The 18,275-nt window shown below is 38.4% G+C and overlaps 1 protein-coding gene across 4 annotated transcripts; it reads left to right on the top strand.

Moving 5' to 3' along the window:
• The first annotated feature begins 2,360 nt into the window (after positions 1-2,360).
• Positions 2,361-17,216, top strand: LOC139135964 (uncharacterized). Of its 4 annotated transcripts, XM_070703755.1 has the most exons (15): positions 2,416-2,499; positions 3,546-3,676; positions 6,135-6,226; positions 6,438-6,895; positions 7,762-7,960; positions 8,785-8,931; positions 10,325-10,522; positions 11,412-11,570; positions 12,057-12,167; positions 12,947-13,063; positions 13,427-13,534; positions 14,269-14,376; positions 14,773-14,877; positions 15,546-15,731; positions 16,288-17,216. In XM_070703755.1, the coding sequence occupies exons 3-15, from the start codon at positions 6,172-6,174 to the stop codon at positions 16,518-16,520; spliced, it is 2,184 nt and encodes a 727-aa protein (XP_070559856.1). In that variant the 5' UTR covers positions 2,416-2,499; positions 3,546-3,676; positions 6,135-6,171; the 3' UTR covers positions 16,521-17,216. The 4 variants fall into 4 exon arrangements, with proteins under 4 accessions (XP_070559854.1, XP_070559856.1, XP_070559855.1 ...); XM_070703753.1 differs by lacking the exon at positions 3,546-3,676 and having other exon boundaries at positions 2,361-2,499; XM_070703754.1 differs by lacking the exon at positions 3,546-3,676 and having other exon boundaries at positions 2,484-2,503.
• The last annotated feature ends 1,059 nt before the right edge of the window (positions 17,217-18,275 follow it).

Genomic DNA, 18,275 nt, shown 5'->3' with positions numbered 1-18,275 from the left:
GAATTGATTTTCATCAGATTTTCACTTTCGTTCTTTATATCATTATAATACTACCCTCAGTAAAAGTCAATTATCTTCCTAAAATCAGTAAATACTAACAGAAACCTATATCATGAGATATGTGATGCGTCCACACTATATTGCACTTTGAAAGATCAGGAATTTAAACGAGATGGTAGTTCATGTAGGTACATTACTGTTGTTCTATGAAATAAATTCATTTTCTCACTCTTCTTTCTCCCTTATGTTTATTGCAGTACTAACTCAATCAGCTTCAATGCATGATTGTGCACAACATGGGTAAGGTAATGTTGAGTAAACGTTTGATGTCTTGTCCAGACTAGAATTCAACTGTTATCAATGATAACAATTGACATTACACACTTGCTGACTGTATTCAAAAAGTTAAACAAAATGGATTACCCTTGATATTGAGAGTAAAACAAAAACTAATAACTTACACAAAATTAAAAGTATACAAAGCAAAAATACGAGAAACACAGACTAGCAGCTGTAAATGTGATAAAGCATTTTAAAATTGCAATTTATTGAATGTAACATCTTTGCGTTATGTCTGGTAGGAGTGAGGCAGAGAATTATGTGCCACTGGCAAATTGCATATATTCATACTACAATGTTTGAGCCTACCCCTGACACGTCGTTGAATCCAACTTAGCATATCCTCGTCACTTAACTTAACTTTTTATCGATTCATTTTTTTCGACAATGAAATTTTTCAGTTTAGTTCAGGGGTTGGATATCTTTACAATTATTGAATATTTCAAGTCCTATAAATCTGTTGTATGTAAATGGTTTTCGATGCGTCTCTTTCTGTCCTTACATCGTATTCTTAGGATGAAAAGTTTGGTTCCAGTATGGCATTCCACTCTTCCACTACGAAAAGTGTATTATAGAGCCAATATTGTATCTTGGCGATTTCTGTTACAGCTTTGCAGCATGACGTCTTGTTGACTTCGGCAAACGATTGTCCAACATCAGAGAGTATTCATCGTCGATACTGTTCAAATCGTGTATGCTTGTATCATGTCTCCTCTCACCTGACTAGCTTCAACAGTTATCATCTGTAACTGTAATATTCTCCTTGTAACATTTGCAGCCTTTGCACTACTGTATATCCGCCCTGGACTCTCTTCAAGTTGAAAGTTGAATCCTTTAATTGTCGACTTTAAGAGTTTCTAACCCGTCGGTTTTATTTTCTCCTGTCGTTGGCGTGATGTAGATCTCCATCCTCATCAGAATGAGAGGGATGACGTCATTGATTATTTCGCTTATTGGCGACACAAGGTCGCCTGTTGCAGCAGGCACTGCCGCCGGTCTTTCTAGCTTTCGAGGCTTCAACATTAAATCAGTGACTGAGAATAGAGTGACCACGACTATACATTTGGTGAAGTTGCTCATAGTATGCCACATGTTCTGTGAATGGGCAGCGCAAAGGTCCGAGAACTGTTATGACGAAGACCGTAGGTAAGGAAACTTCGATTATCCATTCCGTATGACGTCATTCGTTTGTCTGCTATCCATGGTAAACCAAACCAGATGATTCATGAGTTGTTTAAGGTTAATGGTATTATTTTAACAAGTACTTGTCGTTGCAAACATTCGAGGACTTTCCCAGAAGAACACCGATTGGAAGCAGCTAGTCCCTCAAAGTAAGTTATGAAAACATTCTATGAGATCAAGCCTCGCTTTGGCTTTCATCGATTTTCTAAAGGAGTCACAAATTTAACCCTCACCATATCAACAAGCCCGCCAAGAAAATGAAAAAAGTACTTTCAGGTTTAGCAAACACTTCCACATACTCCTTCAGTTTCATTGATTCCAGAGTCGATGAGTTCCAAATGACGTAACTTTTAAAAAAGCTCGGCTAATTGTCTCAAAACTGTTTCATATTAATAATCGAGTCACTACTTTTTATTGAGTTGAGCGCAAGCAACACCCGTGTGCCATGTCCATCCATCCATCCAGTCAATCAATGTAACAGTTTCAAATAAAGATTAAAGATTTTGATACATCCCTTGACTATGTCCCGATCAATGGCAGAAGGATTTTGAATTAACACGTGATTTCTTCGTACTGCACCACTCTCTGTGTTTAGATGCATATCTAAATCACGCGCTTTCTGGGTAATCAAAAGTTCACTGGAAATCGTCGAATATTTATTAGATTGAATTTCCTGTTATAGTGGTGTTCCTACAGTTACACATATAATCGTTCAATTGTATCAAGCTTATCACCAACATTTTCTAAGGTAAGTCAAATGTCATGAGTATTTTTCTTCCCAAAGGTGTACAGAAAATTCCCCCGATTGTTTTGGGGAAGATGACGTGATTTCCGGAGAAGGTTAATATTAACTGCTACCAGCAATCATAATATAATCTACGGGAGGCTTGGTGTGTTTTATATGATCCTTGAAGTAGGTGTTATTTAAAGGTTGTTTCCTTGATCGCGTTCAAAGACAGCACGCTTTGGGAGACACAAGTGAGTATGTGACATTTTCTTCAGTGAATAGCCAACAATGTCTGTTGTAGAACGTAAAGGCAGAGCAAACTTTGAAACCCTCTCTAACATGTCCGTCGCTCAACGGTAGCCCGATGTATGTCGATGACAAGGTTGAGGGCGGTATTAGCACAGTTTGTGCGTGGAGTAATTACGTGACATCTCATACTATGCAGACGGCGAATTATTGGTTTACAGCGTCGGCCCGGGCGTCGGCATTGTCATGGTATCGTGTCTTTGAGCTTCTCATCAGTTGTTACGCTTCTCCACAGTTCTGAGTGATAAAGTTCATTCATCAGGGAAATGATTGGTTTTTTCAGGAAATTTGGTTGTCGGAGGAATGTATTTGACTGTATGCGTCAGCGGTCAAAATAGGACCAACAGAAACTTGGTCAAATTCGACCATGATTGACCTCAATGATTAAACAAAACTTCGTTATTTGGGAAAAAATACGTAAACCTTTCCTATCTCATAGTGGACACTCGGTATAAACTCCTCAAGTATCTAATACATACTTCGGCGCCTTTGACAAAATTCTTAGTTGACCGTTGCCAGCGGGTGGATTTTCACAAATGTTTCGCAAATATTAAAAATCTGTCTTTGTCAAGAATAGCAATTTTTACCCAGGCCAAAAATACATAGGAAAATTAGTATTCCAAAAATTTTTATTATGTTTTATTTCTGAGTATTTGTTATACCTGGTGGCATGGTAGGTTTGAGGAAAATTCGAGGACGGCAAACAAAATATTTCGTCAAATGTGCCCACTAACATTGATGTTTACAGCTGAAGATGTGCAGCGATCAAGTCTCCGTTAGCTGTCTGAGGATGACGTAACTTAACATTAAACTCTATACGAATTTCAGTTTGCAAAATCCATCTTGCGTTAAACACTTATTTAATTTAACCAGTCTGCGTCAAACCAAACGAAGTGAGACAAAAAAGCCGCTAGACTGCAAGGTAATTTTCGTTAATCTCCACCCGTTATGTTTACATTTTCTGTTTGTATATGCTGATTATGAAAGATAGACACCCATTTTCCGGGAGTAAAGTCCAATGACCAGCACTTTTCGCGAACAACCCAGTACCTGCAAATCATTATTTCAGTGAATGATAACCCAGAACTGCGTCAGTACTTGTCCGGATACACATAAACAGAGGTAAAAGTTTCCTACTGAGATTTGATGCTTTCATTGCACGATATTTGAGATGTTTTTCAATGCCTATATACGTATAACTCTGACTGTAGGTTTCGTGATATTACACTCTGAGTTTTCTGTCAGTCTCTGTGAAACAGACTTACGCAACTCTTTTAAAAACCTAAAATAGCCTTTCGATCGATCAAATGTTTACATATAAAATCACCCGCATTTTACCCGTATTTTTATTCAATCCTGGCAAAATTCGTGAATGGATGCTACTTGTAGATGTATTCCAAACTAACTAGCCTTTCAACACGGCGTCTTAGCGATGGAACGTCTTCTAAATATCAGTATTTTGGTTAGGGGGTGGGACTCAAGAACAAAGATGGCCGCCATACATTTGGTATAAGTGACGGTACTCCATAGCGAGAAACAGTCAAGTCATTAATTCACGTTCATTCTTGCATACGGGTCTATAGATTACGACACTGCTAAGCGGAAAGTGGACGATAATTGTTATTTGATGTTACATCTCATTGCAAATGCTCACCAAATATTAATCGAAAAAGCTGAAAAGCATGATTTAAGGGGAGAACCATTTGATTTCTGGGGGGTATGGAGGATTTTGAGAAAAAAAAATTGTCACCAGGTGAGATAGAAGAAAAAAACTTGATCCTGTCATGGCTGTCATAACAGACAGAAGTGAAAAAAAATTGTCGCAATGCACCAGAAATTAGCAAAATTTGGAAACCTTATTCTCATGTGTTCTTTGCCGGCGCGCCGCCATAGGCGGCGCAAATGTTGTTACCACAAGCAATTCTTATGTTTTCCCCAGCACTTATGATATAAGCATGCACTACATAGGTCTACTTTACACCTCAGTACACTCAATGTTTTCCTTTTCTTTTCTGACCCAAGAAACCATATTTCAGGTTTTCTGTTGCAATATCTCAATGGCATAGGCACTATCTAAAGGGGACTATTTAACTTCTGCAAATTATGAAAATTTAAAACACAAGACAGGAGTCAATAAACTAGTGTTAAAACTAATAACCACAAAAACATGTTTTAATTTAACCTCAGTTCAATGACCATTTTGACAGTTAAACATACCATATTCAGGCTTTTCATTAGAAGCTGGGAGCTGGAGAAATGACACAAGAAGGTCACAGATTTTCCGTTCCTGTACATTCATTTGTCTTCAGTCTCTGGCAAACAGAACTGTTTTTCACAAATTGTATTGTCATTGTTTGGTTGTTGAATATTGTGACTCAAACACTGATCATGCAAAAAATGTAAAAACTTTCAGTGTTCAATGTCATTTTTAAACAGTTTTACCGAGTGCAAAATAAACTGAAACTCCTCTCAGATTGCACCATTAAACACATCAATTTCTAAAAATTTCCAATATGATATAGGATGATTTATGTCTGGGTATTCTAACAGTTTCACTCAGTAAAAAAATTAAAAAACACCTCTTAGATTGCACCAGACTGCACCATTTCACACATCAATATATCTTAAAAATTTCCATGCAATAGGGGAAAGCCCCTGTGGTACTTTCCCCTAAGTCTCTCGCGTATTCTCCCCCTGTACTTTCAAATTCTGCCCGGTCAGATATCCTAGTGAAAACCCTGTCATAATATCCATCCGAATTAAACAATATACTTTATGGTTAGATACTGCGTGAGCTTTTATATCTTTTATTTTATTGTGACTTTGAATTTCATTTTGATGTGTTCACCTTTTTTGAACCATCATGAGATAACTGATGATAGTCTAGCAGGGTACATCAGGATTTGAAAGGTCTTTACTGTGCTGTATTTTGTAAATTTTACAATTACATGTATTGGTATTGAACTTTTCTAAGTGGGGGGATCAGTCAAAATTTTAGAGTTAGATAGGGAGGTTACTCAAATTCACCATTGTTGGCGAGGGGGGGGGGGGGTCACTCGAAACTTCTGAGTTTCAGGCCGTAAATAATGACGACTCCCTTATATACAACGCATTAAAAAGTTGATGACCAATAAAAAAAAATTTGCACTCCTACTCCATTTGAAAAAAAAATGATGCAGGTCTGACAGTAGAAAAAAAAATTGCTGTCACTCTGACAGGAAAAAAATTTGCTCCCATACCCACTTCCTCCATACCCCCCTCCCCCGAAATCAAATGGTTCTCCCCTAAGTAGCCAGTTCAACACTTTCTTAAATTTCAACTTTGTTCCTCCTTAAACGTCTATGTAAGTTTAAATGGACATCTGATCAGGTCTGTAAAGCCACTGAAATTTGCTAACAATACATATAACCGTACCAAAATCACGTACCAGTTTCACTGTACACTGTATCACAATCAAGTACAAGTATGGTTCAGGCCTCTGCAAAATTATAAAAAACACGGTACTCTGCTATGGTTGTGTAGTTTTGATTTTTCTTCCGTTATTCTTCTATAACTTACAAGTTTTCTCCCCTTCCCCCAGCATTTCTTGGTGAACTTGACACAGTGAAACAGTCGCCATGCGTTGGTATATAGCTCTGTTACTGTTCACATCAACCATGTTGCTATGCAAAGGTAAGAATTTAACTTTTCTCCAATATTGAGACACCAATAACTACCCAATCAGCTGAATATTAGATAGTTCTCTGTTCCCAACAGATTCGCGGCAATGTGAACAGATAGTTCCGTGTCGCTATAACTGTTTATTGTTTCGCTGTAACTTTTTATTTTTATGACGGTCTGATATAGGATGATTTATGTCTGTGAGTTTATTCACTGTTCTTAGGGCAACAGGACTACCAGCCGGATGACAACCATCATCATGACGACGATCATGCTGGCCATGACGACGATCATGCTAACCATGATGACGATCATGCTAACCATGATGACGATCATGCTGGCCATGATGACGACCATGCTGGCCATGATGACGACCATGCTGGCCATGACGACGATCATGCTGGCCATGACGACGATCATGGTGGCCATGATGACGATCATGATCGCCATGACGACGACGGAGACCATCACGATCACGATCATGGAAGACGGGGATGTTCAAATGTTCATTTAAAGGGAAGCCAACACGTTGGTAAGATTGGGCACATCGTCTCGCCGAACTTTCCAAACAACTACCCTACGGAGAAGTTTGAGTGTAGCTACCACATTGAAAACGAGGCAGGGGGCCATGTCCGCTTGGTGTTCGATGATTTCATGTTGGCCCGATGGGACGTCATCAAGGTAAGTGTTGTTGCCATGGTAAAGACGGATTAAGATGAAGTTATAATACGCTGTTGGGTCATTTTCAAAAAATGTTTAATTGGTAAAACGTATCCAAAGAATTTATTGAGAATTAATTTCCAAGTCTGTGATGAATAACGATTTTCTACTTGTACCTCCAAAGTCTGTACAACAGACTACACACGTTGAACCATTTTACGATGCTTGGGATAACCGGAACCATAATTTTCATGTACATTCAATAATGTTCTTTTCGCAAAACGATTGTTTGTTTAACTCTCAAAATCATTTCTAAAAATAAATTATTGCGAGTATTCAACTCGTTAAAACAGACTGTGATTGAATGTAATGTTCAATGTTATATTGTCGACGACTGAACTCTAGTCCCTTTCGCGAGAAGTATATAAAGAAATAGTTTTCTACGGCAAAAAAAAAGGAAGTTGCCAAAATGTATGGATATTGTCCTTTTTTACGATGACAGAAGTATTATTTAAAGTTGCCCAGAAACATGCATTGCCATCTAGTCTGACTAAGCTAGTAGCGTAGAGTGGCAAAGTCTTATCTCGTTCTTTTTAGGCAATTTTGGACTTTGGTTCCAGATATCATTCCCACTCCCAGGCAGACAATATACAAAGAATAGTGAAATAACCTTTTGTATTCAAAACAGCTAATGAGTAGGACTGCTAGCTTCAGTCCGCAGCATGCGATATTGCATTGGACACATGTTGTGATCAATATGATTTAAGCGATACTTCGCTCTTTACGATTCTGCCTGATGTACAAACACAACAATACTACAGCGACATCCCGAATTTTATACATACGTCGTCGTTTTAATTCTCTCACACCGTATCCCACCATGATAGATATGGTATGGAAAGGAAAGATCTGATCGGGATAATCACAAAGAAACTTTTTACGGAAAGCGCCGTCCGTACCCGATTGTCTCGAAGGGACGCTCAATATGGATCGAATTCAACTCTGATCAGTGTCGCAGAACATCTACTGGATTCAAAGCGACGTATGAATTTGTCGACAGCGAGAAGTGGGAAGACAAACCGTTAGGTTAGTTGACTGTCGTCCCTAGCTGCGAAGTGATTGAACTCTTTCAATGAAATAAGAAACTGTATCTTCTCCCTGTAAACGCATCATAGACAATCAATGGCTGGAGCTCGAGGGTGATCATCCTGCGACAGTGTGCTATGTTCTATTGCTTTGTAATAGTACTGTGCTGTCCATCCTGTGTTTTGATGTGCTGCACTGTGTTGTCGACATGGCAAAGAATATTTAGAATGGTGAAGTTAACAGTTAATTAAGTAATTAATTAATTAGAATCGGAAATCCTTTGCAAGGTAAACAGAAGTGGCCTTTCAGTATGTGAATTCCTAGATAATTTCATTACATTGAATTTCAAGTTATGTATTACGGAATGGAAATGATCGGTACATGTTTTTCTAACAAGTGTGTTCACTGTGTAAAGGAACAAAAATAACACAATCACCGATTGAGAACTAGTGAAAATGCGAACAAATGAACAATGGGAGTAATTTGTAATCGATTTTGGAGCATTTCCGAAAATGTTCAAAGTATGGCCAAAGTGTGAGCGGCGAGATCCAGAGTAAATGTTCAGTAAATGGGAGAATGCATTATCCCATTAAGGGACATTCTGCCAAAATCAAGGTCAACGCTTGGTTTCTTGTGACACACGTGGAATGCCAACGTGACCGAATCAAATATTGAGGGGCTAAGTCTGGCAACTTGCGACTCAAAGTGCACAGAGAACTGATATTATAAATGACTCTATCTTTCTTATGTAATTAACTCTACCTTTTATCGGTATGTTCTTTGAAAGACACGTGACTGACATGTGTACTTTTTTCTTTTGACAGTTCGCCAATCCGTTCGTTCACACCCCTCCAGTAAGTTCTATGCAGTGAATCTCCTTCACTTCCCGAAACATGTGGATCATGTTTGGATTCTCAAGGGCTTCGAAAACCATAGAGTCTTGGTTGGCATACAACAAATGTTTATCCATGGTGAGTGTGTCACATTGTATTCCAACATTTTTAGCTCATATTTGGTTTTATATATAAATACCAAAATGAGGTTATATGATGAGTCTGAGTGGCGTCTGTATGTCTGTATATTTGTGGGTATGTATGTGCGGATGTATGTCCGTCACACACAAAGGCTCCCATACCGCCAAAGCTACCGTCTCAGTATTTGGTGTACAGGTAGATGTAGGGGTTGAGATGTGAATTTGTTCAAATACATTAGTGTCAAAAATGTGCAATTGAGGTAAGAAAAAGGGAAATACTGCAAGTGTGCAGGAGTGGTGGCAGTGAACTGAATCAGCCCACACATCTGAATAAGAGGATTTTGACCTTTAACCTATTTGTATGCAGGGTACCTATTATGTTTGGGAGTGGTAGCAGTAACTGAAACAGCTAATTGGTCATTTCCTGTCATTGTTTATGAACTGTGACATATTAACAGATCTGCTGAAATCATTGATGTCTATTTTTGTACATCCATGGTAGAAAGATTCTCTGCTATGCATGTTGCTAAAGTTGACCTTCAGTACCTAAAGTTTCAGACCTTATTTACTTTTGTCATTCTTAATTTTCTGGTTTAAATATTTCTTGTTGTTTTTCTGGTTGTACTGTGCAGAAATTGTCATAACATCAACGTATAATTTTCCTGCACTGAACAGATAGAAATAACACTTATTGTTGATCTTTGATATGTACCAATTCTGATCAAATTTGAGCGACATCGTATAATTGCGGTATTTTTTAGGAAACTGGTCCGAAAATTCTCGCACGCCGCAAATTCTGGAAGCCACGCACGCGAGTATCACAGATTCTTGGCCAATGATTTCATGATGCTTTTAAGACAAGATTTTTTTAATATTACAATAGAGGGAATAACAGCTGAACTGTTGCATACAAACATATGATTAGGAACGATAACGATCTTTGCTTTGCATAGGCTGAAGAAGTTGGTGGATACCCAGTGCTGTCTCTGTTATGTTTGTTCATGCTTTTCAAACCGCCTGAGTCATCCTACGTAAGCATCACATGATGCATGAACTTTATAACCCCCTCGATAGCACTGATTATTATATACCTACTGCCGTAACCTATTGGAGTTTGATGAACTTTATAACCACCTCGATAGCACTGATTATTGTGGATACATTCCATTAGTCACCGCAGATAACATATTTACCGTGGTCTCTTGAACATAAGTATCTATTTTGATTTCAAAGGTGTCAAAGGGATTATATATCGACTTCCTAAATTTACGGTCAGCTTTTCAAGCCATTTATTTCAGGATTTTTCTCATCACTGAGTAAAGCGACACCTTTTTCGCAAATCACGCGTTCTCAAACTGTTGTACACATCGTCGACTTGCTTTTTTGTCCAGGTAACACTGGAGACTGCCTCGAAATCAGAGATGGTCCGACGTCCGAGGGCGCCCTGCTTGCCAGTTGGGACTCAACAAGACAGCTTCCTGACGCTCGTCATTGTAGTTCTCGTTCAGATACAGTTTATGTGAGACTGCGCGGTGAGATGTATCACCATGACAAGCTGGTTGGTACATTTGTAGCGGCAACAGATTCAGGTGAATCACCATTCGATATCCATCTTTAAATGTTTTATTTTCCCTGATGAAGTAAAACGTTGTCTTTTATGGCCTAATGCGGCTTGGTTTTATCTTAAAATGTTTATAAAGTACGAAAGCTTGGAATTTTGTTCTCGATCGGACGGCCAAATCGTTCTACAAATAACCCAAGGCAAAACCACAAGCTAGTACTTGTTAAAACGCGAGAGCCAAAATGCTGTGTATGTGTCCGCCCCTCTCCTACAACCGCTAGTCTTATAGCAAATTCAATATATCGTTTTGTAGGGATTAATTAATTCATCCAGAGAGTGTACAATGATGACAAAATTTGCATATCTAACATTTTTGGCGCAGTTTATCGTTGAGACCGTTAGCCAGAAAGATTTGAAACTCGGTTAGTGGGTTTCTATGGATATGTCATTCAAATAAAATTAAAAGGGTGGCAATTTTTTTAACATGTACATTTTAAAGCCATTGCTTTCAACTTTTTGTCACGACATCATTTTCTCTGAAATCATTCCACCTATGCAGAAAAGGATATTCTGTTCACGGCATAGTGCGAGTGTCCAATGTCTGTGGACACGAAACTCAGTTGTATTTCTATGATCACGTCATAAGATTTCGTCGTTGAATAACCCACAGTAGGAATGTAAACGAAAATAAAGAAATAAAACGGTGTATAGATAACGTAACGGGTTCGATGTCCTACTATAGGTCAGAATCTATCCTTCCATTTCTTGATTTGGGGACCACAAACAAACAAACAAACAAACAAACAAACTGGCAAAACAAAACCAGGGGCTATGAACTTATACATTTCTTCTGTACACTAGTCAAAATGTCTAAATGAAGACTATTCAATTGTTAATTTCGATTTCTTGAAATACAGACAACGCAGGAAATTGTCCTGACGGCTATTTCCGCTGTAACCATGGCAACTGTATCGTCAGTAACGTGGTATGTGATGGATTCGATCACTGTGGAGATCGTTCAGATGAACATAATTGTCACATGACACCGACAATCTCTTACCCAGAGCCTCATCCAGGTATGCATCACGCCAAGAGCAATGCATTTGAAGAAAACGAGTTTGTTTCCCAAAGGAAGTTTTATACCGAAGTTGGGGATTTCTTAAGTCGTTTGTTCTGTCACGGTTAGAGTTACCGTGATTCTGTAATGTCAATACTTCTCTAGAAGATCTTGTTGTTGGTTGAGTGTAAACATCATTTTCAGACTGTTCAACTTTTAGGGACTTTGATTTGCATCATAATAGCTATCACGCTAACAAGAAATGACACAATTCAATGCGTGGTTACAATGGTTTACAAAAAGTTTTGAATATGGAATTGTGAATATTTTCCTGTCTGGCTGCATCAGACCAGTAGTGATGACGTAGTCTCAAAAAAGATTCATAAATTCGCCCAGAACAAATAATGAATTAAAAGATCCTGATGAAAGACGTTGTCATGAAATCTGAATGACACTCATCAATAAATAGCTCAATCAGTCATTAAAGTGATTTGTTTCACTGCAGGCGACCCATTTGACTGTACCAAATGCAAGAACGGCGCCACCTGCGTTCCAGAACTGCACATGTGCTCCTGTCCCATAGGGTACTATGGTTCATACTGTGAATACCCGGATGGTAAGTGAAAGCTATGATAAAGGACTGATTCCTCACTATAGCAGCTAGGGTTTCGTCCACTAGTGAAACAATTTGAACAATTTACAACAGAGATCATCACACTGATACAAATATAGATTACTGAACATGCAATCAGTCTGCGAGTCTGAGTTCCCCTGACAAAGCATATAACATCTACGCGAGGGTTTGTGTGCCAGTATGTACCCTTTTGCTTGTCACGGTGTCCCCTTTAGTTAGAAGGGATTAGGTTTAAACGCTTGACTACAGGACCCGCTGTGAACTCACAAAATATTACACCACGTGAACAGGAAGTTTTACAGGATGTATGTGAAATTAACAGAGACGTACATACCGTGAGTCCAGGTCTTTATTAGGTACAATCCCTATCGAGTTTCTCTGTCTTCCACAAACACAAATTTCAAAGTCTTCGGCCTATATTTAAGGTAGTATGTGCCTCGGAAGTGAAAGACTTAAACTTTTGCTCAAACTTTCCGCAAGAAAATTTCAACCACTCTCTTTCAAAATCAAGAATAAAAATCAGGGGTCACTTTGCAAATTTTGGACCATTGAAACAAACCGATATTTGATCAAATGGCCGTCATTCCAGTATGATTAACTCTGTAGGAATAATTTGAAGTTTCGATTTTCACAAAAATAAGACTGTGAGAAAAGCTTCAAAATGGGCAGGCGTAAGTGGTGTATCAGAAAAGTATGGTAAAAATTTCTGAGTCCGAATACTGTGCGCTAGGTTCATTCTAATGCATGCCTCCGATCTACAGAACGCCTCCGATGTGAAGATTGTCAGAACGGAGCAACGTGCACAGTATATGACAACGGCAATGTTGGGTGTGTCTGTCAACCAGGTTACTATGGAGATCATTGTGAACACTATGAAGGTAAGTTTTAGTGTCCGCCGACTCGGATGACCACACAGAATCTTAGGACTCCCCGTGCTAGCTGACAATTCTGCTCAACATTCCGCCTGACGATATTCTTAAAAAGTGTAAATATAAAGCCCTGAAAACAAAATATGATTTCGTTGAACAGAACTGAGGGACGCTGACAAACAAATGAATATCATTTAATCTGTTTATTTTTTTTGATGTATACAAACGATGTCGCGCCATCAAATGTACAAAGGATGACGTAGCAACAAAGTATCACAGCACATGAACATATAAGCCCAAATATTCAAATAATAGGTAGAATACATTAGTTTAACAAGATCTCTTTGCCCGATATTTTTGTCATCATTCCAGGAAGACACTGTGAGGGCTGTGAGAACGGCGGTACATGCACAGACCCCTACGATGGGGAATGCATCTGTCCTGAAGGTTACTACGGTCTTCGATGCGAATATGAGGAAGGTTAGTATTTTCCGATGGTTACATAGCATGCACATGTGAAAGTGAATATGGTAAAAGAAAAGACACGTACTTGTGATAAAATGCTTTACGAGAAACTTGGATTAAGGGAAACACTGTGATACGGTTAAGAGTTGAAACACTCAGCAGACAAAACCTAATACATTATTATCCATTTTATATTGAAAATATAGCAGCAATGCATAACAGAATTTAAAGATATCGAAATTTTATTGTTTTGCATTTCACCTCGCAAAAGACAAGGATTATTAAGTTTTTGCAAGAGACAATGAAAAGTCATAATTCTTCTCTGTACCTTCTTACGTTTAATCGTAATGTGCCTTGCTTGATAATTAAGTCACGCGACATAGTAAAGGCAATATCAAATTGAAAGATCCAATTTTCCAGCCGTTTCACGGGGAAGAGTTGCCCTGGGCGTTCCATCCCGACTTGATCTCGCAATTTATTTTGGCCAAGGTCATTACAAAAGTTTTAATTTTCTTTTGAAAGCAATAATTTGTCTTCATGCAGACACTGGGGAGACATTCTCAGTATCTTTGATCATCGGAGTTGTCGGCGTCAAGGTCTCAAGTGTCAGTTGAACGAAAGGCAAATCACATCTCAGCTAGAATGTTGCACATCTGCTATGATACTCTGTATCACTCTGCTGGCGCTACAGTGAATAATGATGCAAAATCTGTCATTTACTTTTATACGTATCATGAAATTTCTTGTAGAGCCTGATGATCGCCATTGTGGTGGTTGCCATAACAACGGCGAATGTAGAAAAGATGATGGTTACTGCGTGTGCCCATACCCATATTATGGACCTCATTGTGAATACTGTAAGTGATTGAAGTAACATCATTAAAGTGGCTATTCTTGGTGTGACTGAACGTAAACAAATTATTTCAACGTGTTCAAAATGTTTTTGAAGACAAAATCTTGTCAAATGTGAAATTAGTGTACACATTTAGAACATACATGACATGAAACACGCCCCTTATATTGAACTTTGACAAGCCATATTAACTTCATTCTCGCATTTCAAAACTAAACACCAGCTGAATTGAACAAAAAACGTTACAATAGGATTTAAAATGTTATATTGACTAACGTGCAGATAGCCTTCATTATTTTTGTCTGTATTTTTAGGTTTTGGGTAATCTATGCACAAATCAGGGATGCATTTCAGTCGATATTGTAACTGATAAGATATGAATCTATTTTATCATAATTAGCCGAGTATGAATGTGGAGGAGGTTGTCTCCATGGCGGCGACTGCGTGTATGGTGATTGCCAATGTCGCTATGGCTACTACGGAGAACGTTGCGAGTACATAGCGGGTACGTTTATTTTGTTTTTGTTTTTTATTGTCTTGGGTTTACATAATGCGAAATGAAATTGACATAATATTTCACTGGATCACAACCTGATTTTTCAACTTGTGTTCAGAGAAAATTAAAACTCTTCTGTCGTCAAAAATTAGACCCATATTTCATTTTCGGTGTTGTTTACATAATGGCAGTAGGCTAACGCATTTTGCAAGATCAGAAGTTCCTAGAATAAGTACATGCACCCAACGTTTTCTGAACGTAATGTCCAATCAACTACAGAAGATCTCTCAACTGATTAACCCTTGAGCACTGCAATTTTTCCTACCAAAATTATAGTGTGCAACATTTTACCAATTTTGTGAATTTTTCTGTAATTTTTAGCTCATATTTGGTTTTATATATAAATACCAAAAAGAGCTTATATTTTACATTTTGGACCAAATGGACATCACATGTTATTGGCTTCAGATTTTTATCAATATTTTAGCAAAATTAGAAAAAAATTGACCGGTGTGTATTTTGATATAGGCGACAAAATTGACTTTGGCGCTCAAAGGGTTAACATATTATCAAATAAGCTATACACTTTTCGTTGGAGCCACGACCGACGAAGACACTGTCTATCGTATTCAGGGCTAGAAAAGTCCTAATTTAAAATTAATGACAATGATTTCCAGATCCATTCAAACCAGCGCCATACAAGGAGGAACTCAATGGATGGGTTATAGCAATGATCATCTTCGGAAGTGTAATCGCCATACTCTTGGTTGTTGTCGTTTCATGTTGCATCTGCTCGCGCTGCAGCAAGACTGCGCCCTCACAGGCCAAGAAAGTCCAGCCCTACTCAGTCAGTGCTGAAGTCAGTAAGTATATATAACGATCTATGAAGTGTTCCCACCTCTACCCGTCTTTAAGGTCTCCCGTACTTGAAATATATATCTTTAGGCACTTAAAACAATATGTCTGATAATGAATGACAAGGGAGAAACGCAAAACTTACAATATGTGATCTTTTGTGAAGGCATTTCGCATCAATAAATCTACTCTCTGTCATTTAGTTACCAGTTAATAAAACTCAGTAGTTTTCTCCATACGTTCTCATTTTCCATCACGCATACAAGTACATTGGTAATGGTTCGACTGGTCAGTTCTGTGTTGAGTAAATCCTTTGTGAGACAAAAATGGTATTGTGATGCGAATAGCGAGTCCTGATGTTAAATGAAAAAAATGACAAAAAATGAAGTTGGAAACAAACACCGTGTTTGGAAAACACAGCCCTTTTCCTCTTTTAGTTCCGTGGTCGTTTTACTAAAATGTCTGGAAAGATATGGCTTTATCACAGTCTTGTTCTCTTGTGTTTTCATGTTACGTTTCAAATGAGCCTCTATCTATTACAGTAATTGTAATTATCCTTCGCAGAATATTCAGTATCTGCGCCACCTCCCAGCTACGACAATTGCCATGACAACCCAACCTACGTCACGGTCAATGACGGCGCTGACAATGTTAGCCTGCCTCCGGCTTATGATGAAGTCAATCGCTACAGTAACAACCCTTACCTAGCCGAAGGGACTGTAAAAGGAAATGAGACAGAACTGGAAGGCAATGGGAAGAAGGTCGTACAAGAAGATGCGACAAAGTCTAAGGCTTGATTGATTTAGCCATTCACGTGCCGTGTCTTCCAGATTATTCAAAACGGCACCGAATAATCCCAACATTGACAATATTGAATACGGAAAGAATGACAAATATTTGCCGGTACTTTTACAGATTATTGCAGGTACTTTTACAGATTATTGCAACATACATTAATTGTGAAGAAAATTGTCACCTTATCTTCAACACACAATCGTCGATTTGTTCATCTGGTCTTTTTTTTCCCTTTAAAGGATGGCAGAATTAATTAAGTATTTCCGATAAGATTTGCCATAGTCCTTTTGTGTTGGATGGCGGCTAACGTTCGTTGTGTTGATATTTCTCAAATTAAGCCATCCGTCATTAGTTTTCTGGAACTACAACATCATGAGGCCGATAAGGGCGGGAAGACGTATTGCACAAACAGTATCCCAATTCACTACAACTCGCTTCCCTTCATCTATTCTAAATAACAGGGTTGGCTTTTCTCACCTCTTGTTATTCGGAAATTATTTTCAGAAGCTGCGTAATTTTGAGCCCAATAACGGAACACATATAATCTGAGGCATTTGGTCGCTATAATGCCCTTCTTCCATACTCATATACGGGTTTTATCGATTCTGTGTGTTTGTATGTGCTCTCAGTATAATCTGAAATGAAATGTGATAATAAAATTACACTATGGGAAATAAAATAAAAAGCATCGCAGAGAATTGCGGTTCTCAGTCTTGGTTTTAGAATACGCCTTGTCGGGGACTGATATTCTGTTGTCGGGGACTGATATTCTGTTGTCGGGGACTGATATTCTGACTCAAAAACTTTTGAACCACGTTTTTTGTCTACCACTTGTGGCGGCTCATTTTGAAGCTCATGGAGGAGCGATTTACACAGGCTTATTTTTGTGGAAATTGACAACGTATATTTTTTCACCACAGAATTAACAAGAGGATAGCGGTAATTTTCTATTTCAAGAGCCTGTAGATATCGGGTAATCGGTTTGTCCGAGTACAAGGTTTTGTCCGGTGACCCCGATTTTCATACGGGAATGATTTCAAGTTTCCTTGCCATAAAGTTTCTCAATTGCAAGGCGCGTACTACCGTAAACTTATGCAGGACTTTTAAGGTAGAGTGCGCCACGAAATTGAGAAACTTAAACTTTTTCCCAAACTTTCCTCAATGAAACCAACCATTCTCTTATCAAACCAAGTAAAATCCAGATATACCTTGCCAAGAGAAACAAAATACCCAACATTTACCGGTATTTGAAAATTCAAAATGGCGTCTATCCATGTGTTAACTCAATTGGAATTGTTTTTTGTTGTTTTTTTAAAGACTTAATTATGACTACTTGCAAGAGCTTTAAATGAGCCTCCCCCCCCCCCCCCCCAGTGGTAATCACGTCTAGAAAATTATTGGAAAAATTTGAGAGTCCGAATATCTGTTCTGGACCATTTCTGACGATTCAGTTCATACTCATCATGGGAACACATTGCAAAGACGTTCATAAAATTGTCATCACAGGAAAGATTACCGTAATCCCCGTTTCAAAGATGTAGGAAATGTATAATGGGTAGTTTATCTTGAAAAATCCCGAGCTGCAGCTTCTAAATAGAATATGCTTTTTCTTGTGAACAACTTCCCGACAACTTTACAATCACATTCCGGTCATCACATGACGGTTGGCGACGTACATGTGCTGCCGCCAATTGACTTCAAATCAAAAGTAAAAGAGTATAGAAAAAATATCGATATCCAAGCAATGCAAAAAAGGA

Source organism: Ptychodera flava, chromosome 6, assembly GCF_041260155.1.
Source record: "Ptychodera flava strain L36383 chromosome 6, AS_Pfla_20210202, whole genome shotgun sequence".
Classification (NCBI taxonomy): Eukaryota; Metazoa; Hemichordata; class Enteropneusta; family Ptychoderidae; genus Ptychodera; species Ptychodera flava.
This window is presented reverse-complemented; position numbering and strand designations above follow the sequence as displayed.